At 40.9% G+C, this 26,856-nt stretch overlaps 2 protein-coding genes across 9 annotated transcripts; one reads left to right on the top strand and one right to left on the bottom strand.

Moving 5' to 3' along the window:
• Nucleotides 1-17,052, top strand: PIG-V (phosphatidylinositol glycan anchor biosynthesis class V). 7 transcript variants are annotated; one of them, XM_022804901.2, is made up of 7 exons: nucleotides 1-585; nucleotides 2,514-3,003; nucleotides 4,580-5,774; nucleotides 7,338-7,570; nucleotides 9,225-9,337; nucleotides 9,820-10,062; nucleotides 10,395-12,501. In XM_022804901.2, the coding sequence occupies exons 4-7, from the start codon at nucleotides 7,540-7,542 to the stop codon at nucleotides 11,310-11,312; spliced, it is 1,305 nt and encodes a 434-aa protein (XP_022660636.1). In that variant the 5' UTR covers nucleotides 1-585; nucleotides 2,514-3,003; nucleotides 4,580-5,774; nucleotides 7,338-7,539; the 3' UTR covers nucleotides 11,313-12,501. The 7 variants fall into 7 exon arrangements, with proteins under 7 accessions (XP_022660636.1, XP_086842050.1, XP_086842051.1 ...); XM_086985924.1 differs by lacking the exon at nucleotides 4,580-5,774 and having other exon boundaries at nucleotides 9,093-9,337; XM_086985925.1 differs by lacking the exon at nucleotides 4,580-5,774 and having other exon boundaries at nucleotides 7,343-7,570; nucleotides 9,093-9,337.
• Nucleotides 12,700-26,288, bottom strand: LOC111249705 (uncharacterized). Of its 2 annotated transcripts, XM_086985923.1 has the most exons (7): nucleotides 25,576-26,288; nucleotides 21,595-21,948; nucleotides 21,416-21,455; nucleotides 20,374-21,286; nucleotides 19,686-20,090; nucleotides 17,926-18,255; nucleotides 12,700-17,571 (listed from the first exon to the last, which is right to left on the bottom strand). In XM_086985923.1, exons 2-7 carry the CDS (start codon nucleotides 21,814-21,816, stop codon nucleotides 17,106-17,108), a joined length of 2,376 nt encoding a protein of 791 aa, XP_086842049.1. In that variant the 5' UTR covers nucleotides 21,817-21,948; nucleotides 25,576-26,288; the 3' UTR covers nucleotides 12,700-17,105. The 2 variants fall into 2 exon arrangements, with proteins under 2 accessions (XP_086842049.1, XP_022659670.1); XM_022803935.2 differs by having other exon boundaries at nucleotides 20,374-21,455; nucleotides 25,576-26,285.
• Nucleotides 26,289-26,856: the final 568 nt, after the last annotated feature.

Here is a 26,856-nt window from a genome sequence, read left to right on the forward strand (position 1 = left end):
ATTTTTATTGCTGACTCCTACCTGCCCGTTTACTAGCTTATTTGCGGTGTATTCGTTCAAATGCATATGTAGCCATTAATTAGGAGCGAGATGTGTGTTCTGCTACGTTATCGAACATCATGAAACGGAAAGCGTTGACGCAACATTACGCTCCCCACGGTCACATTAAACTATCTGTTTTTGTGTCCGTGGTGCGACTGCAACACTTGCCGGCGTTCGTAAGGTGGCAAGATAAGGGGTAACCACAGTTTCGCGTCACTTGAGGATGAGACATGCCGAGGAAAAACCCCACGAATAGCCCTTTTACGTCGATATTCTGCGAGTTAAATAAGTACACTACAAGTAGCTGACATAACATAGCCGAGGTCCGCTCGCAACTGCTCCGTAAAATAATAGAGAGTAAAACAAATATCACAGACAGTCGATGCAGGTGATCCATGCGAGATACCCACTGGTCCACATGACCATTCTATAGAAGTTGATGCGTCCTGCAGCAAAATGACGTCTCAAAACACGGCGAAAGTACAAACTGTTAGAGATCCGAACTGTGTTTAGCGTGGCCTATCACATATGACGACGTCTACGGTAAACGAAGTATAGAAGAAACCTGCCAATAGTTTCTAGTCGGTTTTTTTTCCATAAACAGGTTATTCCATATATTTTTTTAAAGAAATTATCTTACATAATTATTAACTTTATGAACTAATTGATCGAGTGCGCAAGCCAAAACAGTTCAGATATATCTGGAAAATCAAATTAAAGTCGGTGACAGTACACATGGAGTCTACAATTTTCATGTTGTTTTTTTTTAATGCAAACGGAACTAATCCATGCTTTAAAAATACCGTATGATGCTACATAATGACATGGCAAAAACTTTGCTCATTCAAATAAGAATATGCATACGTGTCAGGGTTACGCTACGAACCTACTAAACGTGCTGTAGTTTTTGGATTTGTTTAAAGGCTAAAGTTCATTGGCTATAATTTAGCCGGAAAAGATTTTCCTCCCTATTCTTAAATAGGATATAATTACAATTAGGTTGGCTAGACCAGTTCTTCGTAATTTAGCCATAATGATGTCCTAGCATCGAGTCCTTTGAAACAGATATCTATGCTTAATGCGATACCAGTGAGAAGCCCAGAAAATGGATCTTCATTGAAAGCAATTATTAAAAATACTATTGAAAAAAAAAAAAAGAAACCCAGAAGAACAAGTTTTCAACCAGCTTTAGAAATTAATATTTCGAGAACTGGATTTTTACGACGTCAATTTGGTGCCAGTGTGGATTTTTTCTATTTGCTAAATTTAATGAGTCGAATTATGTTTGGGTCAGCAAAATTCTGTTTTCAATTTCGTTAACAATATAATGTAAACAATACATCCATCATTTTGCAGATGCGTTACAGTTTCCTAATTAATTTACATAGCATATTATTCTTTTAATATATCAGGGAATAGGCCGTACGAATGACATTTGTCATTGCAAACAGTTACTCTATTTAAAGTAATTTTAGGCCAAGAAGAACCGATGCGGTGAGATTTTAATGATATCGGAACATCATTTACTAAGCAACAGGTGACACAGGAATTACCAATTGGCCTAACTATGTATCTACCTACTGTTGGTAAGAATGGAGTGGAACAACTATTTGTGTGGAGTAGTAACGTCAAAGTTTTTACTTTTTTTTTCTTTGTTTCCTTTGCTTTTTGTTACTACCTTGAATATTCAAAATCATCTGTGTACCGTGGGAAAAATCTAAGAGTTGCGCTGGACTAACAAACATGCTTTATTTTTTGCTTAAAAAATATTTTTCACTTCTAATGAATTTTATTATTTAAGTTCGGGGAGTCTATAAACACGCGAACTATTGTCAGACAGTAGGGCGTAGTTCGTATCCTAAGTATCATACGAAAAAATATTTATGCTAAGCAATATGCCGCACGATGTATCTAACTATAATTATCAGCGTTAAAGTTTTCTTGAACAGCCTGTAAAGGCTTGTTTTTGTGATATTTTTTTTCGACGCACGAATATGTGTGTTTACTCTAATTTGTTTATTTTCAAAAATTGTGTCTAGTTACCGTAAAGGTATTATTTCTAACAAAAGTCGTTTTTGTATTATACGTTTGTAGTTCGAACCTCAGTAAGCAACTAAAAGCTTTATTTATATTTCTTAAAACTTTGCCAATCGCACAGTGAACTAGTAAATGCACTTTCTTTTTTCTAACACGGGGGCTCGGGGGGCAGATAGCACCGGATCAACACAATCCTTAGATAGCTATCTTTTAAAAAAAGCACTAAGATAAGTATAGGTGTGAAGTTAACTTCAAGAAACTTGAAATGTTCGATTTTCTCTTAACTTATCATAGCACAGTGCGCCGTAGGAGAATATACGGAGAGGTAACTATTTCTCTTGAAGTGATTTTAGTAACAATATACGCAGTCATGATAAACGTTACGTAATGCGCACATTGGCGTATGCTTGCCTCGGTCGAATGATTTATTGCAGGATCAGCTGTAGACGACGGCACGTGAAACGATATTGCATTAGCTGGCCTCCAGGAAAAAAGGAGCCGAGTACAGCGATGATGCTGATGATAAACACAGTTCACCACACAATTCTAGTTTCTGAAACACGGTACGTAGGACTTATGCAGTTTTGCCAGAATATGGCGAAACGAAATAATAACTGATGAGACGGGCAATCTGGATAGAATAGTATACAGGATACTATCTGACGTAAGATGGAGATCACAAAAACAGAGGTATCCAAAGCGGAAAAAATTTCATAGAAGATTTACACAATCATTTAATCAGTCGAAGAGCTTTCGCCTACGTAGGGAAATCTTACGTAGAGAAAATTCTCTCTGATTTTCGATGCTAAAAAAGCTATCCAGTCAACAATTGCTAGTTTATAAATGGAGAGTGCTTTCGGACGGGAGTACGAATCCAGGATGGATCCACGAGCAAAAAAGCGGGAGCAGTGAGCATTCTGTCCAGTACGTATATATTCGATCTATTTTTCCATATCTTTAATCTTTCTAGAAAGATGGAAATTGCAGATGTTCTTCTTTAGTTTCTATGGAGCCATTGAATATCTAGTCACTATAATGTGCACGGATGAACCCTAGCAAAAGTAGCTTCTGAAACTACCTTGTCCGGCTTTTAGAGTACTCTCAATTTGAGTCCATTTCCTAAGTAAATTCAATGCAGTTCAATAAAAAGTACGATTGTTTCCTTCATTGGCTTCTAAACGGAGCTTTTTTTTGTCATCGAATACTGCCGACTACAAGTTAAGGTAATGACAAGGAAGAGGTCATCGTTTAGAAGTCATGAACTGACTGTACTTTGAGGGCAAACACTTCAGAATAACGCCCTACAAAATGCCACGGCGTCAGTTAAACCGACAGCAAGAGTCCCATTCTGGTATGCCATTTGGAACTCGTTTCATGTCACCTCCCCTGTTTGTTGCGTTGCAATCACTGTCCCATTTCTATTCTAACGGAGAGCTTGAGTGATATGCAGTTACTAGATTATATATAAGATGTTAAATAATACTATATATTGTACATTATAGTATACTCCAATCCAAAAGCATAGCAAAGTTGTCCATTCGACCTGTACGCTGCCGAAACGGTCTATTTTACATACAAGATCTATGAAGCTTTTCTTATATATATGTATATTTGTTTTGGGCAAACTCGATTTGTTGCTCATGTCATATTTACTATAGTGTATTTTCATTAAGTCAAGCCATAACCTAAATATTTAACAAGCCAAGCTAAGTTTACATACGTACTGTAAAAACGAAAGTCGTTAGAGTTATTCTTAAGATGATCTTTGCGCATTAAATACACATTCAGACGTTAATAGGAGCAGATAGTAGGACTATGAAAAAAGTTGTATACCCGTACTTAACCTGAATATAATCGTTCTCGACTCCTCTTGTCGCCTGTATTATTTGTAGCGATTGCCTTATCCAATGAGCTTTAGTTCAATTGATTCAGCGCGCCGAGTTTCAAACTGACTACGGCTATTGGCAAAATGATTCAAATCCCACATATAATAGTTTTCTTTTGCAAAAGCTAGAATCCCTTGACTTGAACATGTCCCGCCAAAGAATGGAGCTATAACGTTGCTTTCTTCTCGCTTATAATGGAATGCATAACGACAGCCAACACAGACAGACTTCACAATGTTTCCCGCAAGATATTTATCGTAGGAATAACTAATTATTAACGGGAACGATTCCCGTTGCCGTATTGCCATGCCCAACGAGAGGCAAAAATAAGCCCGATTGTCAATGCTGGTACAGCTATATTCGAATTTGTATTTTTAAGATTTCTGAGATGTTTATTGAAACCACGCGGCTGAGGTGATAGTTAGCTTTCAACGTTACCTCGATCTTCCATCTGATGAACTGAAATGTTTTCATTTGGCGCGGCAGTAAGTAACTAACGTTATTGTTAACCTGGTCACAAGGCCACAGTCACGTTAGTTAGGGCTTGATTAGGATTCGAATAACAAAGCTTACAAGTCTAGATAAGAATCTAAAAATAGGCTTTACAATTCCAGCTCTCTGAGTGTCGTTTTTCAGTGAGACAAATATTGTCTTTCATTTATCATTCTCCTAACGACAATCGAATTTGTCAACTTTTCGGAGTCACCATCAAACCTGGAGCCTACTTCGGCCGCGTATTCCGCTCGTGTCTTTCGACGTGGCGTCCTAGAAAACATTGGAGATTAATAATAATCAGCATAAAGAAAATAGCTTTTCTTTTCATCTTGTAACTGGCCAAATGAACCGATTATGAATACTAACTCTACTATTCAAAATGTTCAATTTTCGTTGAAGTAAATATGTATATGTATATACGGAAACGGATTCAGTAAAATATGCAAATGGGCAGTATTGTTTGTACGAGATACGGCAAAGCGTTTACCGTATTGTGCAGTGCTCTAAAATTCTATTCCCTTTTGCCCTGGGTAGCTTGAATAGCAATTTGTAATGAGTAAAAACGAAATTGAAGTTTCGGCATGATGACAGAACAGCGTACAGTGAGCCAATGTCGTCGTCTAGCCTGTTCTTGGATCCTATGGCGCGACTTGTAAACTTTGGGAAAATAAGTTTGAAAAACCGGCTACATTCATATATCTAATTCTTGAGGTCGCACTAAACTACCTTACAATAACAGTTTTATTTAATATTTAACGCCTGTTCGTGTTGCTGACGTATTACTACGTTTTATTAAGCAATAAAAACAACTTAAGGTCCGAAGAAAATGTTTAATGCTTAACACCGTACCTCGCAGTGTGCTTAACATTGTCTTTCCCCATAATGTCTGTATCTCGTAGGTAAATTTCAAACGTAATACTTTGAAATCAATCTTTTACTCATTAATCCTCCTTTGTAATCGCCAGAGATATTTTCTATATAATATAATATAAAATATAGAGTTTTCTAATGGTGAAGTTCAATTCAACTTGCTTGTTTCGCACCTACTGCATCGGATGAAGTTAAATTAAGAAATGTGAACTTTTAAAAGACTACAACCTGAACTGCTAATTACAGGACATCCAGTAATGGGTGACTCTACGTAGGATTGCAAACAACTGATATTATGTTTCGATATTAATATAAATTCAAATCAAAAACAGAAAAAGTTAAAGGTATTTGACAATAAGTTGTGTTTATGTGCATAAGGGACCACGCGGAAAGAGGAAGAGATTGTAGAACATAAAATCAAAAAGCATCCTTCTAGTATCAAAAGTAAGTAATCTTTCTTTTCTAGTAGCAATCTCTTTTTAAGTAATCAACTTATATTCGTTGTTTCGCCGTAAAATCCGTCCAGGTACGTTACGTCGAGTTCGACATAGAAGTAGAACAGAGACGAATTCGGATATTTTTTCACCTTCGATCACGAAAAATCATTCCCACATACTCGCAACTTGACTTTCGTTGTGATAGGAAAATACTTTTGTTACAAAGAAATTAATTATTGTTAATTAATTATTATTATAGAAGAATTAATAGTGGTGGTAGATTTGCTACAGTTTAGGTTAGAGTTTCTATTTTTTATTGCAAAACAGTCTGCTTCATACCAAAGGAGACCAGAACGAGTAAGCTTCGCAGCATGTATAAAGAGCAACGAAAAACGTTAGCGTGTAGGCACGCCTCCTGTTCAATGTTAGGGTGTAACATTCTATTTAGGTTTAGCTTCAAAGCTTTTTTGAGGTACAGTCACGCAGGCATCCGGTACCTGGATCAGGAGCTGCTTCATTATAGAGTGGACACTACTTTGAATCACAAGCCGTACTGCTGACGCCAACGTCGTTAGTCTTGCCAGATATGTAAAGCAGTGCCTATCTGTTTAGCTTTCAGTGACATTTTAGATAAAGTTAATCTTTATTAATTGACAGCTTATAAAGGAGCGATTAATATTGAACCACAAAACAGCACTAGCTACAAAAGGAAAAGATTTCTTTTTTCAAAATGTTAAATGAATCTTTATTTAGAAAGAACGCCTTACAACACTGGATATTTTTGCCTTGTTAAAATTATGCCAGTCAAAGATTGTTTTTCTTTTAATATGATGTGACAGAGTTTATTGGCCATTCATACTATGTTCACACCTTTGCTAGTTCACTTATGCAACAATTATTGCTACAAAGTCTCTGCAATGCTTATATTGTCCATTAGCTAGAGTCTGTTGCCTAACTCTATCTCAAGATCCGGCATCTGCGTAACTTACATAAAAAAAGATACTCCAGAGCCTGTCAGGTAAAACATTCTAGCGACAGAAAAATCGTCGAGTCTAATGTCTAGCATTTATGCACTGGTTCTTATAACAAGACGATAAACAAAAGGGGTGAGAGTGGCAAACGAACTTGCACACAAATGAGAAGAAAGCGTCGAAGGTTTCCTGGGGAACTAAGCCGCACAGAATATCAGATCAGATCAAGAACTCGGTATCGTTTCTTAATGGTAGGAACTAGAACTTTACGTCACACAAAAAAATGTCTTAGGGTAAATAAAGGCCTTCGGCCTTTATTTATTAAAGCTATTGGTAAATACTATTGGTAAAACTATTAAGACTATTTGTAAAACTACTAATGTAAAGTAGGACAAACATATCCACTCGGCTGCTATGGATCTGCTTCGTGATCTGTGGCTTACACTGAAATTTGTAAAATTCTGCAGAACTCTTTTATTCAGTACGTATAATTTTTATTTAAAAAGAAACAAGTATCGCTTAAACAATTATTGATTTGATGATTTTCTGCAAGCAGGCGATTTCTTATAAAATTTACTGTGATCGTACTTTTCTTGAAGGTTAGGCGAGACCTGACCCACGCTACACATCTTTTGCAGTCAGCGATGATTTTGCGAAGGGAAAGCGCTGTGTACGTACGACGACAATGTAGTGCGAAGGCGCCACGGTCATTCGAAGACTGTGGCGCGTAGTCGTGAGAGAGGTGGCCAGCCAGAAGATGTTGCACCATGCCCGCGAAACGACTCACACATTGACTGATGAATGACGCAGCTGTACGGAGAACATGCGAACGGTACGTTGAAGCAGCAAAGCTGGTAGCAATGGCCGAACGTAACGATCATGATGGAACCATAAAGAACAATTAGCACGACGCTACCGGACGTGAAACTTGAATAACCAAAAGGGTATAAAAGCAAATATATATATATATATATATACATATAGGATAACCAAGCTTGCTACCCGTATGTGCAACTTCTCCCGCTGACGTTATATATTGAAATACCAATTGTGCAATGCGATATTTGGCTAGTTAAAATTTAATTAAGGATCCTTGACGGTTCATCTTGTAGTAAATATGTAGGCTAATAGATTAAGTGCCGTTAGATTTTTACATAAACTAACTTAGATGCCACACGCCGCAAGAAGAAGACGCGGTTGACCAAATATAACTGTAATGGATAGCACTAAATTATATTTTATATTAGTCGAAAAATTGTTTAGCAATTTGGCCAGTTACCTCTGTAAAAAGCCCGACAAAATTTGCCCAAAACGTACAGTTCATTCATTGGCAGTAATCATCTAGGTCAAACCAGTCTGATCGGACGTGAGGCCTTGAAGCTTCTAGCTGAGACGGCGAGTTAGGAGGGGAGTGGTGTTAGTCAGCCTTCCCACTACAGAGCATTTGAGAGGGCGTGTTAGCAGCCTCGCGTAGCTTTCAGCTGATGCGCGTTGTCTATTGACAGTTCTAAAGCGAATCGATTCTCACAAAATGCCTTCACAAAACATATTCGAAAAATTATTAGCAGGTATGAAATCTTTTATTAGGGTAATAAAAACACGATTGGCCTTACCAAAAATGTCTATCGGTTCGAATATATTTAAAGATGGATATATTCAAAAAGTGCTACCTTTTCGACTTATCGTTTTTTTTTTAATGTATTCAAAAATCATAAATGCTTTTGAAGAACAGATTCGTATTCAATGTATGTGTTCCGTAAAGGGAATTAATTCTTACTCTATTGCCAAACTTAGACATATTGGAGAATGAAAAGATCGAACCAGCAGGAGGCATTAGATGCCTAATACAGTTTTTCGAGCAGGCCAATCCTTCAATTTTCGTATACAGCAGAAATGTACCCCAGAACGTACGCGAATCTGATGTCCAAGCAAGTTTTGGCACTTCGTAGCGGTTTGGCATTGTTCTTCTTAGTCGTTGATACAGAGAAGCTTATTTTGTATTTGTAATAATGAAATTAATTGACCACTTAATATAGCTACACAAATATAAATATTGGAATTTCATTATCATGTAGCAAGTCTCTGTAGCTGTAAATATCAAAATATCTAAAGCATTTAAATGGCAACCGGCGCGAAGGCATTCGTGCATTTATGTCAGTACCCTATAATATAATGTCAAATCTGAATATTCCGCAATTGCACATTATTATTTAATATGATTATCGCCTTATAGTAAAAAAAAGAAAAGCTTCTCTATAATACAGTGGTTGCCTTTTAACTAATTGGTTAGAATTATCCTTTAATGGGTGCTAAAATAAAACATTTAATCTTTTTTTGATAATTACTTTATTCAGATTTGCTTTACCGAGTGGCACCAGACATTCTCCTTTACCGCCTGTTCACTAGGACCGATTCATTTATAAGAGCCGTGTTCCTTTCTTCTACTTCTTTTCCAAACTGGCCGCAATTAACTCAACTTTGTCCAGCAATTTCTCAGCCTCACCGTGAGCAGCCGGGATCGACAAGTCCGAGAAGTACCACATCATGGGATGTAGCTAAGTTTGCTGCCAGTTCACGTGCGCTCATCCTTTTGCTTCAGGCACGTGCAGCTTTCTACAGTTATTTGTTTTTTTTTTTGTGGTGGCTTAGTATTCGGAGTGCTATCGATATACATCTGAATTTTATCATATGGAGCGCTTTTTTCTATTGTAAAAACGCTTATCTACACATATCTGCATGCAATAATAAATAAGTATATAGGTCAAAAGCTTGTGGTAACTACGGGTTATTTTTCACTATGCCCTTGATACTTTTTTAAGAGCTTTCGACATCCATCTTTAAATCAAGAATGGTTCCACTTGAACAAAGTCAACGTAGAATTTAATTCATTTGTCCGATATTCTGGGCGAACAGGTGTCGCAGTCTTCGTATAAGAATACCAATAACAATTTTTTCAGTAAGATGGCTGTGTAGAAAAAATATGCTATTTCAGAGTTACATTATTATTGTTATATTATTTAATGAGACCTATTCGTGTATTTGTATGAGAGTTAATGATTAGGCATCTTTTGTGTTTTGCAGTTTCTTTTTAATTACTTTATACAGGATTACAATGCGGATGCATTTCGCTCGCCGTTGATCATTTTGGAATCGAAGCGATGGTCATTAAGCGATCGAGTAGTGCATACTCTATTAGAAGGTCTGACTCGGTGGGACTCGCAGTATTTCCTGCACATAGCACAGTTTGGCTATACCTATGAGCATATGACAGCATTCTTCCCTGGCTATCCTTATTTGGCCAGAATACTCGCTCAAGCTTTTGAGGTGAGTGGTTGAACTGAAAGGTGATTTCGAATGGATAATTCCAACTCACTCACTAATGTGAGTACACACTAAAAATTCAAATTTGATTGAGTCTTCATTGGCAAAGCTGAAGTGGTACTGCAGCCCCCGCTTTGGTGAAAAAGAAACGTTTGGAAACGTGCTTCAGTCGAACATTTTGTCGAAACACAGCCAAATTTAACGGTAAATTAGACATATAAGTACTTCTTATTGTTTGAAATTGTTCAGACACACAGCAAGCTGCACTACGGCAGCTATTTTAGTGCTATAAATATATATGGCTACATAGTACAAAATCTTTTTTATTATTTCAGGATGTACTCGGAGATATTCTTTCGCCATCCAGCTGGGTCTTGATATCTTGCGTTCTCGTCACGCACGTATCGTTCGTGCTGTCTGCAGTCGCATTATTCTACCTCACACAATTGATGTTTGATGATCGTCACCTTCCGATGCAAGTCGTCAAAATGTACTCATTTAATCCAGCCTCGATATTCTTCGCTTCGTGCTACACTGAGTCGCTATTTGCTTTCGTCACATTTTCGGGTCTGTACCTTTTAGAAAAGGAGTATGATACCCTAGCAACGGTCATGTTTGCTATAGGAAGTGTGACTCGTTCGAATGCGAGTCTGGTACCAATTTTCTACCTAGAAAAAGCCTGGCGCCGATATCAGCGAGGCAAATACGCCTTTAGCCTACTTATTCGAGCCGGCTTTGCTTGTCTTGGCAATGTCATCGTTCAACTTTACTTCTGGGATAGTTTTTGCTTTCCCCATCAACAGCCGAAGGCGGTCAAAGAGGTGCGGCTTTATGCAGCCGAGATGGGATATAAGCAGATTGGCATAAATGCATCTGAGTGGTGCTTCTACCGTTTGCCATTCTCATACAGTTTTGTTCAAGCCAAATATTGGAACGTTGGGTTTTTCAAGTACTGGCAATTAAAACAAACACCAAATTTTCTCTTAGCACTTCCAGTTATTGTTTTTGTGGCTCACTTCTGTCGACTCTACTATAAACGTCTAGCAAGCTATTGCCTGCATGCAGCAATTCTTTCAGCCATATGTGTGTTTTTCGCAAACATACAAGTGGCCACACGAATCCTTATTAGTGCCTCGCCTGTCCCGTTATGGGCGGCCGCTAAATCTGAAAAACGCAACCTAGTATGGGCCTACTTTTTGCTGTACTTCATCCTAGGCTTAATTCTTCACACAAATTTCTTCCCTTGGACGTAACTGTTCTTCGGTTATCCACCAACTCTCCTTTCTTTTATCTTCCCTATTATAGATTTGATATTCCATAGAATATACATTAATGCATCATGAAATGAATTCAACTATGAATCAATTGTACATATATGAAGTGCTTCCGTTGAAATCTTGTAAGCCAACTTCTTGGAAATAGCAAGAATTGATTTGCGTTTCGTATAACCTTTAAGCTTTATAGTGGATTATTTCCTTAAGCAAGAAATTTAGTTGACTTGACCTGCTTTTGGCTGTGTTTGGCAGGTCCGCGACATTATAGTTTCAGATAGCAGCATTATTGAACGCTTCTTTTGCGCGAAAATAGTCTAAGTTTATATTCAAGTGTATATTTCGAAGTTTTCTATCGAAAGTCTATTCACATGAAATACCGTACTTAGTTTAGTCAGGTAATGCCACAGGTAGTAATAGGTTCGCTTCTTTGCGTAGTTAGACAATAATAGTGATCGTACACTGCATAATTGTGAAAAAGCGCCAAAGTCAATTTTTTGGGTTAGATATTTTCTATTCTATTTCCCTTAGCGTTTTCAGCTATCAACAGATGTTTTCTCTGAAATTTGCAATGTAAGCATTCGAAAGACTCGGTGAAAGTTATGGCTTACATGTACAAAAGCTTAAAGGGATATGAGATCTGATTTACGTAAAGATTCCTGAACTTTAGCTGTTTTGTGTGCAAATTGCATCTTTTAGTCAATTTCTGCAGTGCTTCTACGTTTCAAATTACGCTAACAGAATTTCAGAAATTCTTAAAAGCAAAAGATCCAGGAAAGAATACACCTAAGATAGACCCTCAGAAGGGAAAGTACATATATACATCAATATAAAGCAGCCCGCAGTTAAACTACAACCCTACAATACCATTTGAAGTCAGTTAGCCGCCCACTCGTTTTATTATTCGACATTTATGCCAACGATTTTTTTCATATCTTATATGTAAATATTAGGCACTTTTTAACATAGCCGGACTGTACATAGTTATATAGATATACAATATGATCGAAAATGTTTAACAATAATGTTAGTAATTGTTTCATCTAAAGAGGTAAAATCTTCTGGCGGAAACCTGCTATGTATTCTAAAAAATACTCGAAGGCAGATTTCTAAGCCGCACTGTAATATATTTTGTGTAAATAAACTTCAATAAGCGATACAACACACAAAACGTTGTGCTTATATCTAATCTGATTGTATGCTGCAGTGCTTGTTATCGCGTAACCTCTTCTAGTATTTTCTCAAACACAGCGACGATAATCAATATATGTTTGAATATACGCAGAAAAATTTAACTAAGCTAACTAATGCGATTAATTAAATTTCTAAAAAGCCAAAATTTACATATAAAAGGAAAAACACACACAAGAATAGCTGCTATGTTTGGTTTTTATTTACAAACAAGAGCGTGATGATCATCTTCGTTCTTTCTTTTCCTTTTATCTTTCTCGTTTTTTCATTTCGTGAAATGGAAACTCCGACGGACTCAGACCGGCTGAATGACGGTGCTTTTGGAGAAGAAGAGACATCCCAAAACATTGAAATATAGGAAAATTAAAAGCCTGTGTGGAGGATAGATTAATGATCAATGGAAGCACAAAGTACACATTCAAAAAAATACAAATACAGCTCTTTTCTGCGAGTAGAACATTGTATAGTCATACGAAGAACAATAATTGTATCAATAATAAATACTACTACAAAAGTTAGGTACGTGGTACATGTTCACTGAAACACGCAGAAACACACAAAAAAACAACGCAGACCAGCGGGAAATGTCTCTATTTCCTTCTCTTTCTCTCTATAATTTTTCTCGGCGACGCACGGCGTAAGCTATAATGTAATCCTTGATGTTTCTTAATAGTGAAAACGGATAGTAGACTTCTGTCGATTTTATAGTTTTTTTTAATTGTAAGTCGAGATGTTCCTATCGAAATCCGTATTCGCAATCAATATATGAATATTTTCTCGGCTTCTATTCTTTTCTTGTGGAAAACATGTTAAGCTAAACAAAAAAAATGCATGCTTTTTCTCAGTATAGAGATCACGATATGCTCAGCTGCTGCTTCGGACGCGCTTATAGCCGTTCCCCGAAGGACTCCCTATCCCACGCACATACTCACACAGACAGGCGTCTAGACGCTCTTTTTATCTACAACAGCGACTTTTACAATTACTTCGTAGTGCAAGACCCGTTCGATAGCGGTGCGGCGTATGCTTTTTCTGCTGCTGCTGATTTTTTTTGTTATCATTGAAATACGCATTCATTAACCATTTTACATTTGACATTCTGCCTAAAAATAACAAACTAACCTCTTAAATACGACACATACGGCCACAGTTACACGAAAAATACCCGCCCCAACCCCGTTGACATCAACTTCATTCGCAGCCGAGAAACTGCTTAAAAATATTTTTTTGCGCAAGACCTTAATCTCTCTTCTCTCTTCAATAAAGAAATTATGCCATATACATGTCGACAGTCCTATATGAGACTACCTAGGATACGAGACCCGCCGTTTTTCCCTATGCTGGTCGTTGACTGGTTCGATATTGGCAATTTAGTATTAACTGTCGAATTTATCTTTGCCTTGCCTCTACCAATTCAGGTAATAAAAATCAGTGTAACGCACAATAGCTATGAGATTGCCTAAAAAAAAGACAATCCAGCTAATGTCTGATAATCAAATAGATTTATAAAGCGTGAAACCGTCAGCCAGATGGGCTTCAATTGTGATTTTTGTCATTAATAAGGACTTCACTAAAACGTACTAAATTACGCAAAAGGACACAGCAAAGGAAGAGAGACAAGAATTTGTCGTTGTCAGGCGTTAATATCGCTATTGTCTACGTCGGCATCGCCGTAGTCACTTCGAACTTAAATCACAACCTGAGATCTTCGCCTTACACCACTGGAAACCAGCAGAGCTCGCTTTGCTCTTGGCAAAACAAAAATAACAAATTGATAAAAAAACAAATAAAAATTAAAGAAAATGATAACTTGCACAGGAAATAGATTAGTTGTCAGTACTTTTGTTGTTGTAGGTGTTGTTTCTTCTGTCGTTCAGAACCACCACTGTCCGTTCGGTATTCCATTTTGTTTGTAGTTTACAAAGGCAAGGTAGCCAACATGTTACAAACTTACACAAATACACCAGTTATGGTTACCCAAATAAATGTTGGACGGTATTTAGTGAGAATGAATCAGCTAAGAAACGGAAAACAAAAAAGAGGTAAGCTACCTAGATCGACCAATAGAAATTAATTTGTCCACATGGCAGAATATTTAAATTCAAAAGAGACCACCATCGATCAACGTTACCCATGGAGGTCGTTCGAACAATACAAAAATAAAAGCAAGGAATATGTATGTTTCCTTTTTTTTTTTTTTATAGACTCGCGTGATACGACTTCGTTACCATGTAATATTTCACGTGTTAATAAAATTACAATTATTGATGCTATCCACTTTAAATTAGACTTAAATCTATCATCATGAAAATATTCGCATATTTGTTTCATTATTCTACACACATGTGTCTGCAATGTGAACCAAAGGATCTTGTGTGTTAGCCAAAGGCGCTACTGGTATCCATAGCACTATCATTTCTCATTAGTAATTTGGTTTGGGTTGAATTTCAGTCAACGAGCTTGCAACGTTTTCTATTTCTTATCCGAGTACCGTAGTCAAAGGCGTCCCCCGGAAGGATTTAGTCTGGTCGAATTCTTGCACGATAATGATTAAAGCAAAGTGTGGGGAAACTGAGAGTGCTACTTAAAGGGTATGTTCGTCTATGCGACCATAAATAATCGAGCTGTCTTACCCGTTTCACTGCTCTTACTCGGCACGTTCGTATCTCACAAATTCACTAGGTTGCTTCCTTTTGTATCAAGCTCGCTTTTTCTCCACACATTTACTCATCATTTTATCTTTTTTTTTTGTTCCCCTGTCTCTTCCTCACTTGCTCGCATATCGCTGTGATTTTTAAGAATTTCTATTTCACATCGTTATGGTCACCACCACCGTCATCATGATTTATCATTCATAATGTAATTATCTCGTTATAATTAACATTTTAGGCCTTATAGATTCCCAGCTCGTCCTTCGCCGTCATTGTCGCGATATTCGTTCGTAGCGCCCATTCACCGTTGCGTCGTCATCGTCCGCATAACTTTCACAAATTTTTTCGCTTTGTTTTTCTCACATCTGCACATAATTATCTTGCTTTACGTAAATGTCTGTAGCAAGCATTTCTCTTCTTCATCTCAATAATGTCAATATTATTATCATCTCGTTATTATCTGTACATAGCTCTCAATAGCTTAATCAGCTTCTCATTATTCGCTTATTCCTCCCTTGTTCTTTCTTTTATCCTTTTATCTAGTTATATTGTTTCATCTTATTTCATCATTTCATTTTACTTATTTCTTATTTATAATAATCTCCCTGTTACCCTATACTTTTGCTAGATCAATGTTATAGATTTCGTTTCCTTTCTTTCTCTCGCGTCCTTTCAGTCTATCATCCTTAATATTTATTATAATAATATTAGTATCAGCATACTCCTCGTCTTCTTCATCAGTTCGTTACTTTCTTTCCGTCTTTCTGTATCTCAGTTGCTACTGCAAAGAGTAATAATAATTAGAATATCGCAGTTTTGTTCTGTACAGCCCTGAAGGGCAGAGTCGGCATAGCTTCACCGCTCCACTAACGATCTGACCCGTTTAGCAGTGGTGGCCAACCGTTGACCTCACTCACGACGACCTTCTCTTCATTTATGATAATACACGAAGTTCCATTTCCCCCTTCCTTGCCTACTTCAGTCGTCATTGTTAAAGTCCGACTTGCATTTTGGCGCAAGGGGTACACATGTGACGGTTCGCATTCCCCGAAACCTCCTTGCACAGTGGTCTTGGTTATCTGCTTAATATCGGCGATCTGTGTCATAGACCCTAACCTAGTTGTAGTGTCGTGGTATGTTCTCGCCTTGGTATGGCATTGTTTCAGTTGCCGCCAACCTTCAAGATATTCTAACGGTTTTCTCTAGCTCTGCTCTCTCCACATCTCTCTCTATCTCGCTCTCTGCTTTTCTCGGTTTAAACTTGATACACGCACATACTTCTATGGATGGATCAACAGCGGAAGGGGGACACAATGGAACACACTGTAATATGTATGTAGTACTTATACGCCCATAATACAGCCACATCTCTCGCCTATCATCATCATCATCCATGAGACACAACTTGAGCAACTTGGTTCACCCTTCCCTTTTTTCATTATGATCACGTCACCACTTCACCATTCAGCTACACTTTTCACTTTGTTTATCCACCACCAACCACACTATATCTTCTCTTACGTTACGAATTTTGTTCTCTCCCTTTTGTTGTTTGTTTTTTTTTACAGACGGCGCAGTCCTGACGCAGAATAAAGCGAAAACTTTGCCGTAATGTACAGGAAATTATTTTGAGTAGACTGAACCCATCACGTGTTTGCTTGCTGGTGCTGCAACCTCCGTCGGCTATGGCTTTCATTCATTGTCTTCCGGTATCGGCTGAAGTTGCGCTATCCATTCTCTCATCGACGACCAAAACTGAAACTCTCGAGAATGTTCTGAAGAGTGCTATAGTTCTGAATGAGGAAAAGATCATGGTCGTAAGACCGATGCAACCATTAAATGATTCGTTTCGAGCAGAAAAATCCAGCAGCTTAACTCAACGGGAGCTTTTGTTTTTGTTGTTTTGGGGGACACTACCAGCTGGCTAGCGAATTTACTTAAGGCCCTTCGTTGTATTGGTAGCGTAAAGCTGCTGTTGAAAGTTGTGGAACTGTGCAGCATAATTGGGATCAGTAGTCATGGGCCCTCCATAGAAAGGTTTGTTCTGACCAGGTCCACCAGGGCCACCTGGACCTGGTGGCCCGTTAAAGGGTCCTCCCATTGGTCCCGGTCCGGCCTGTGGTTGTTGTTGATCAGGGTAATATTGCATCGGGCCACCGGGATGTCCGCCAGGACCACCTGGGCCATTACCCATTGGTCCTCCGGGTCCTATTGGACCTCCAGGACCTCCTTGCGGTCCTGGTCCCGCAACGCCCATGGGGCCATTTCCCATTGCCATTCCAGAACCGCTTATTGGAGTCCCACCTGGACCCATCGGCCCCATTGCTCCGCCCATAGGGCCTCCGGGTCCGCCGGGTGGCATTCCCTTCATGTTATTCATATCCTGAGGTCGAGTATATCTGAAAACGGAGAGTCATGCGAAGACATTACAGTCAACGTTAGTATTGATGTTAATAAAGCTGTCATTTTTTGACACTCTTAGAACTTAAAGCCATCCAAATATTTAATAAAAGTTATATCAGATTATAATATGCCATAGACAATTTGAAATTACTTACACTATTCAAAATTTTTTGTTATATTTGTACTACGGAGAATGATAACAAACAGGCTCTTTAACGAAAAGAAGACAGCAAAAGCGTTCTAATGGTGACCCATGTTATACTATGTTTACAATACTCGAATGGCCGCTAGGTTGGCGTAACATACGCCAAGGTCCAAACATAACTGGAACGATGCGAACTGGTTCATACCTTTGTAAGAAGTCTAAGCTTGGTGGTCGCTGATGCTGAGGATTATGCATAGGTCCTCCTGGGTGTTGTCCAGGTCCCTGGCTCCTGGCGGGGAGATACTGAATCGTATTTGGCGCATCCGGTCGTACTTGAACGTTGGTGCGACCCCGCGGACCTCCTGGAGGGCCGCCCGGACCACCGGGCCCCATAGGTCCACCGTATGGTGACCCGCCTGGTCCGCTAGAGACAGGTGGCCCCCCCATCCTTCCGCCAGGACCCGGCGACGGACCCCCCATTGGGCCTCCTGGGTGACTCATACCATTGCTATCAAAATTTTCTAACGACGCTAACCTAAAAAGCCAAAGAAAAGTGAGACGTTAATAGAACGAGACTCACTTTATAGAATATTAGGCTACCTACCTACTAAATCATTAAACCCACCGGGTAAAAAAATATCTTTGGGGCCGGTTCTGCAAGGTAAGTGTTGCTTCAGAGAGCTTACCCCCAGCACGAAACGAAATGTTACATTTTGTTTCGGACGTATATAATGATTTTTTTTTACGTTCTGAACCATTGTTTCAAACGGCTGAGCTGCAAAATGATACAGACGGGTCTATTCCAAGACTCACACGTCCAATAGGCAAACATGTGTGGACTGCACCATCGCAGGGGCAAGCCCGTTCAGCCTCGTAGCTACGCAACCTACATATTAGCAGAATTTTTTCTCTTCTCATAGGAGCTGTCTTTCTCTTCTTCACCAAACCTCTATCGATCTGATATTTTAGGCCACGGTCATCATTTTCAAACCTAGTTTCAAACCTGTTCGAATCAAAAGTCAATAAGAGTTGTATAGTTTTATCTTGGGCTACCTAATAAAACAACGTCTGTTCTCACTATAAAATCTGCTTTTTGTTTATCATTTATCAAATTCTCTTTAAATTATCAATAGACTCCAAAAACCCGTAAGCTATAAAACATTTTCAAAAACTTTTCTGAGCTATGGTTTTTTTTATTTTTCTTACGGGAATAGTTACAAAGTGCTTTGTTATTATGTGATTTACAGCTAATGAATATCAAGTTATAAACATGATTTATTTTCATTAAAAGTCATTTCATTATCCCTCGTTCTCGGGTTTTCGTTAAGTATAGATAGAGCTATTAAATACAGCCACAATGGAAGTTCCAAGAAAAAATACATTTTTAGATAAGTCTAGTAAAGCATTGGCCATTTCCCTGCTCTTAATAAGGCGGAAAACTATTACCTTAGAAAAAAAAAGTGTCAGACAATTCCTTATCTAGAGTTAGGCTGTTTGTCAACCGGGTTGGATTTCGGATCCTACTTTCAGAGAAAACATAAAAAAAGTCTGAGCTGTGCTGTTGCCTTTTTCGTCCTTCTTCCGTTTGGCCTGTCTCTTACCCTGCTTATACGCTCACTCAGTCTCTTCAGACAAGTTTCTTCGGTTTGTTTTTTATAGTTTATATAGTTTATACAACTATAATTACGCAGTCATCATCACGCAATTAATTTGCTGCATCTTTATGATTTTTTTCGCCCACTTATCTCAGCTAAACATGTTATATCCCTCTACCTGTCCTTAAATCTAGTAAACAAACACCATACGACTGCATCACCATATGGGGTGGACATTATGTAATCAGAAGTATATAATTTAATAAAACTAAAAATAGAGGTAACAGAAATGCCTTGGGAATACCTCGATTTCGACGACCATACAGATACTTTAAAAGTATGGGAATGACTATTGTTAAGTTTTACTTACGGATCGTTGGGCATCATATTATCGGACTGAGATGCGCCCGTCGGCCCGCCAGGTCCACTAACTTGCGGCGGTTGAGGACCACCATCCATAGTATTGAAACCAAGGTGTTGAGGGGAGGACATCATGCCACCGGGCATATCGACTGGCGACATTGGATTGCCACTTGGACCTGTCTTCCCGGCTTTTCCTGGGCCTCCACCGCCAGGGTTGAGGTGCGGAGATATAGCGGGTTGAGGAGGCAACTGAGGTGACGTCGACGGCTTAAAACCTCCCATGGGTCCACCCATTTGTGAGGGATCGGGCGACGGACCACCGGGTCCTCCAGGACCACCCATCGGACCTCCGTATGGACTCTGCGGGTGACCCATCATTGCCGGGCTCATAGGCCGCGGTTGATCCGGTGGCCTATAATAGGACCAAATCAAAAATGCAAGCCAGAACATACAATTGAAAAAAGGTAGGTTATGAAAGGAAAAAACTTCGCTCGTGCGTGCATATGTAATTCATTGCATTTTTATTATGTTGCAACGGACGGTTTTATACAGTACTACTAGCTGATGGGCATGAATTCCCAATACAAATTGATTTTAAGAGAGAGGAGAATTGAATGCTCTTATACCTACCATCGCACAGGCCATAAGGAAGTACCAATGCGATAAACAAAAATTATTAGAAGATTGGCACTCACCTGAAATTATATTGCGATCCCTGAGAAGGGGGTCCACCGGGCCCTGTCTGTCGGTGGTTGGGTGTAAATTGTCCACGGGGTCCTTTGGGGGCGCCCATTGGCGGGACACCGCCAGGCCCATAGGGTCCATTAGGCCCCATTGTCGGACAAGGTCCTCCTGGGCCCATGGGATGAGCGCCTGGCGGCATGTTCGGATGGCCGGGATGTTGGCCATGCGGGGGCATCATGCCGCGCGGACCAGGTCCACCTGGTGCACCTGGCCCACTTGGACCCCCTGAGGGTCCACCGGATCCACTGGGTTGCTGCGGGTGATTTTCAGATCCCAATTGGAACATTTGGCGCATTTTTTGTAACGTGGCCAACTGCTCCTCTCTATGCTGCCGCTGTTGTGGCGTAAGGTTCTCGTCGGGTATCTTAACACCGGGCATACTCCGTCCTCCTAGACTTGGACCAGCACCTATTGGCGGTCCTCCAGGTCCCATTGGACCCCCAGGACCGCTCATTTGAGGGGGTCCTCCCATTGGCGAATTCGAGCCCATCGGCCCTCCCGGACCCATGGGACCCATTCCTCTGGGTCCGTTCGGGCAGCCTGGTCCAAACGGCGCTCCGTTCGGTGACCCTTGGAACTGTCCTGGAGGAAAGTGATTGTTCATACAGCCAGGCTGGTTCGGACCCGGCCCATTACCACCTGGACCACTAATATTTGGCCCGGGTGGACCCCAACCAGGGCCACTTGGTCCTCCTGGGCCCATATTCAACATAGCTCTCCGTTGTTCAAGCATACGCCTTGTGCCCGGCTGCGCAATATGAAATTGAACAATCGAAGCGAAGTGGCCGGTAAGCACAGCTTCGGCGGCCTGGTTTGCCATGACAGTTGTGAACACAAACGATTGAGAGGGCCCCTGAGGGGGACCTGGAGGCCCATTGGACGGCGTTGTCTGACTACCCCCAGGCGTGGATGTGGACGGGTATTCTTGTTTATGCGGCATGGCCATTCCTCCCCAGGGAGAGTCAGCACCAGGGCCTCCAGGCCCCTCGGGACATGCCGAACCTGGTCGTGAACTTTCAAGCTTCGGTTCAACCTATAAATGGAAAAGCGGATGTCAATGCTTCAAATTTTCCAACGAATTAAATTCTCGCAATTTTGAGACGAATATAACGAAAAAAATAAATACATACTCAGTAAAAAAAGAATATAATTCTAAACAACCCATTGTTTACCTTTGGCGTCTGATTGGGGTCATTGCTAGATCCTCCGTTCGCAGCAGCGTCAAGCGCCTGCCCGAGGCTATCGTTGAGGCTCGGTGATGCTTTGGCGTGGGGCGATGGACTTGGCTCCTTGGACCCGTTCGACGTTGTGCCCTTTTCACACGGGACGTCATTTGAGGCCGCCGGAGGAGGTTGTTCGCCTTCAACGGTGTTTTCCGTACCGTTGCACTTCATATTTCGGCCGGCCTTACAAGTCCAACTCACACCAGAACGCTGCTGCTCGGAGCTTGTCGGATATAAAACGTTGCGCAAGTGGGTCTGCCCACACTGCTAACAACGTATCGTGGTCCACCGATCCTCAGCCATCTGCAAGCCAGATTAGTCAGATAAATAAGATATATATATTATAAGAACCTAAACAACTACTGCTAATGGCAATATGTAAAGTGTCTTTTCCTTCACCAGACGTCTTGTGCAGCATGTGCTACAGATAATCTTAGGTTCAAAAGATACGAACAGTAGGGACAAAAGTTTACGTTGTATAATAGCCCTGCAAAATAATCTGTATATATAAGTTTATTTTGTGTGTTTTTTACATTACTATATATGATTAGGGGAAGAAATAATAGTCATTACATTTTTAGAGTGAATTGTTCTGTGTAACAACAGTTTCACAAGAATTGGTTTACTGGTTTATTTGCGCCTTTGAATTGTAGTAAGTGCTATAATTGAACTGAAATAAAGAAGAATTATCAACACATTCGAGACAATAACCTGCCACAAAAGAGACAGGTAAGTCAGCCGGGGAAGGGACTCTCTTCTATTAGTCAAAGCACCCACTCTCTATATAAAATTTATGACAAACTTTAAATCCAGTTTAAGAGATGATGACTGAGCGGGGGGTTGAATTGCTAATTTCTAATAATATAAACCTGTGCAGTGACTGCTCGATTCGATGAGCTTGTATCTGCGAAAGTGTAGGCCTCACGATCGATCCCGATATAGATCACGGTACTAACAATTGAACTGCGGTGTTTCTACTGAGCACCTGCTGCTTTCACTAGCAAATCGATTAAAAAAATATTGCCTTTTACCCAACCCCAGAGTTGGGCGTCTTTTATCTGGACCATAGCAGTCTGGCATAAGGCTGTCCTATAGCAGAAACCTATGAGCACATTCGAATGTTTCATCTGTGTACGGTATACATACTCCGATTAGTAACGCAATAATTAAGATACGGTTTCGAAAGCGCATCAACTATAGATCGATTCTTTGTTCACCTAAAATAACAAAATGACGATTTGTGTTTGGACAGCATTTGATATGTGTGTGTAATTTGAACAACTAAATTGACGGAGGACGATGCTTTCTGGCACTAACGCCCAGTGTTGGTACACGCACAATTATAATTGGAAACTCGGCTGTTCCTTTAAGGTAATTTTGTTATTTGCAAACATTCGGTCGTTTCATATATGTATTTTCATCATGTATAATCGTAATAAACTACTAGGGAAGTGAAAAATCATCCCGTTCAACGGAGTTGCTGTCGGCTGCCCCCAGCCTGCACATTTAGGAATATTCACAAATGCCATACGTACAACTGCTAATGAACCTTTAAAATCCAGCACCGTCCAACTAATCTCCGTTCCAGCATCCCTCTTCAAACTTCCATCATTCAAGGGGTCAGGCCGCATTTGTCATCTCGAACAGACGATTTTATTACGTGTGCTCCATAAACTTCAATATTAAACAGTACCGCCACCGCAGCGCGATGACGACAATTCTACTGTTAAGCTAAACTAAGCGTGTAGCCAGTTACGAACCCGTAACAGCAGTCAGATTGCAGTCATCTCTACACCGTTCGATACATCCAACTGTTTGTACGTGGTAAACGCTGGCATCCTGCTTCAGTTAAAAAAACTATCGAATCTTTATTCGACAGCTTCCAGCCTCTATCGTCTGAATTCTGAATGAATCGTTATTCTAGTAGCGCGGGTGTTACAATCCTGTTGTAATAGTTGTGGAAATGCATTTTCAAGCAATTCCTCCAATTTCGCACAAAAATAATCAAAATAGTCGTGTTTCGCCACTAGCCAGCACTCATCGCGCGGAGACTGCTATATAGGCTAAAGACGATCATTGAGACGATCTTTTATAGTGCATTGCAACGTCCACCACGTAATAACACCGTACAGCGGTAGTGACTGGCAGGCTTATTTCATTTGAAGCTTTATCACATGCTAACCATGTGAAAACAGGACGCACGATTTCACGAAACACTCGCGGTCGATATCTTTATTACTATACCTGCTACTCTAACAACAGCGACGGGAATCGAGGAAGCTTCGACCGACGGTGCAAAGCAGATCGATCGATTACTGAATGGCGGGCCGAGCCATGTCGCAGATGAAACGCGTGATAGAAAACCCGGCAAATATACCGTACTTCGGTAGCATATTTGCTATTTTATAATGCTAGTTATAGGTACACGTACTGTGAAACAATTTAGAGACATAACCAGATTCCTCTTAAAAAAAAAGATAAGGTGCCACACGAAGCTAAAGCGGAGAGGTCTGATTAGCTCGGACGAAGGAAGGAGGTCTTCAGCAAAGAATCCATACAGTCTTTTTTGCTGCCACTTGTGTTCACTTTTAAGGATGTCGTGATAATCTTGTAGAAAACAAAAGTGAGTAGAGTCTAAGGAAAATCAATAATAAGCACACTAGCAAGGCGACGTTTTGGCGGGCGAAGCGCCCACAAGCTGGCGCCCCCGTTCACAGGTACACTTGTTACAGAATCGAATCGAAACCCTTTTAGGCAGCTGTTTCATCACAATTGTACTTACAACACCATTTCGTGTACTAGTTATCTAGCAATCGTCGCGGGAAAATAGCTTATGCACTAAAAGGGAACAAAAAGTTCCCTGCAGCGCATTGTGCTTAGTTACACGCTAAATATGCGTCCTACAGGCATGAAAACCCGCGCTTATTGCATCTTACAATAATATTGGTACTTATAATAGTACTTTACTGGAATCGTTACGACAATTTGATGAGGTACAGGCGCTATGGCTGCAAGGGAGAATATTCGATTTTTAAACGTATAAACATATCAATCGAGGGCCGCATTGTCCTCAACACGACATACAATATCCAGTTCTTCAAGATTTGTTTTCCTTCTGGAAACGACATATTGTCGCTCTGTCGCTTCGAAGCTACATAAACAATGCATACACGCAACTGTTCTAGGGTTCAGCAGACACGATTCTTATGATCGAAAGGCAATCCAGCGGCAGCTACTTTCACCTGTTTCCTTTTTCTACTCAAACGCCTCGGACACTGAAACAACAAGTTGTAACCACAAGTTGGACCACAACCCTTAAGAGATAATATTGCTTGTTCAAGACAGCCATACTCCATAGCCGAGCAGCACGCACACGCACACACACAAACACACACAGACAGGCATAATAAAGCATTTAAGTTGCTTCGCGACTGACACCACCACCATGGCCAATTACATAGTTCTATGGCGCGACGATGGATATTAGCAGACCAGTTTCGCAAAGCATAAACTCACAGCCCCACTTCTGACGTGACATGGCGATCGATTGACAATGCTTTAACCCGCAGTAACTAATGTATATGGGTGACAATGCTAATCATAGCCACTGGCAGGGGTTGTCGGCAATATTTATTTCCAGCTTTATCACCGTGTATACCTTTCGCTGGCTTCACTGCTTTCAAAACGGAACTTATTGGCTCAATGAAACCGCACAAGGCTCTCAGCACAAGCAGCACGCTTAATTTTGACAACATTTGATTTTTTCACCAAACTGCAAAATTTACGTCCGTCGTACACATGCAAACAGACACGCATACACACACACACACACAGATACACCAACGGTTAATAATATAAACACATTTACACAGCTCGTTCTGCTAAACGAAGAAAAAAGGCAAACAGCAAGAACAGTCAATTGTAACGCACCGCGATCGAAGCTGCTGTTGAGGCTGCTTTTTACTGTTTTGTTGGCTAACTGGTGAGATGCTATTGCTCGCGGTTCTCCTGTACGTAATCCTCTGCTGCTGTTGCCGCAATGGCTGCTACAACAACTGCTGTAGCTGCAGCTTCTGCTAAGCACTCTCACACGTGAGGTATTCCGGCGGCGGGGGTACTTTCGATGGCTCTTGGCTGGTGGGAATTGCTGCTAGCTGTATTGGCAGTCGTAGCGGTTCTCGAACGAAGTCCGTCGTTCCGCTTAGTTTTTAGTTCGTTCTAAACAGCAGCAGCAGCAGCAGCAGTCGTGGGTGTCGGGGGCAGCCCGGGTGGACCTCTGCCTGGCCGGGGCACTGCGAGCTGCGGGCTCGCGGCAGCGGGCTCTCTTCGGACTCGGGGCACGGTCGGCGCTCACCAGGACACAACAATATTTTGCTCCGCTCATGACAACGCCATATTTGCGTCTCCGCGACCAGGAGACGGCTGGCGGGAGAGCGCGATTCCGCCAGTCCTGCTTAGTCTATGCGGAGCATCGGTCTGTGACCGTAGGCCAATCAACCCAGGGTTGGGGGACTGGCGCTCACTGTTCACTACACTCGCAGTTGGTGCCGACCGACAGTGCTGCTGTCGTTGCGGCCGGTGTTCGTCTTACTCGCTGACTCGTTGTTCTCTATTTGTCCGATTCCCCTTTAGTCCTCGTCTTAAGCCGAGTAAATTATAGTCCGTTGGTTAATTGTCCGGCCCGCTACCGCCGATGACTGTTGGATGGCGCTGGTCCCTTCGCTCTTTTCCCTGAGATCTCACGGCGGCGGCTGCCGCCACGGCCGATATCGCCGCCGCCGCCGCCGCCGCCACGGTTTTTCATAGCTTTCAGCTCTCCTCAGCCGAATTCGCTCCTCGTAGCGGTGCCGCTATGCTACTGCTACTGCCGCTGTTCGGTTACAGTGGCGGCGACTGGTGCTGCTGTTGATGCCGTTGTCGTCATTTCTCTTATGTTCGCTCCCTCCGCCTCTCTCGCTACGGATCTCTCTTGCTCGCGCGTGCTCTCTCTCTCTCTCTCTCTCTCTCTCTCTCGCTTTGTTTTACTCTTACGGCCCTTACGACTACTATCTTTACTACTACCGCTCTTCTACAGCCAAGGGCTACTGGCGCCATGCCATTGGTCTGAGGCCACTGGCAGTACAAAGGGCACCGCCAGCTGAAGAGCGGAGCACAAGATCAGCCTAAATTGCTGCAGTCTGCTACGAGCTGGTATGCCTGAGCCACTCTGGT

This window comes from Varroa destructor, unplaced genomic scaffold (assembly GCF_002443255.2).
Source record: "Varroa destructor unplaced genomic scaffold, Vdes_3.0 BEIS01000004.1, whole genome shotgun sequence".
NCBI classification, from domain to species: Eukaryota; Metazoa; Arthropoda; class Arachnida; order Mesostigmata; family Varroidae; genus Varroa; species Varroa destructor.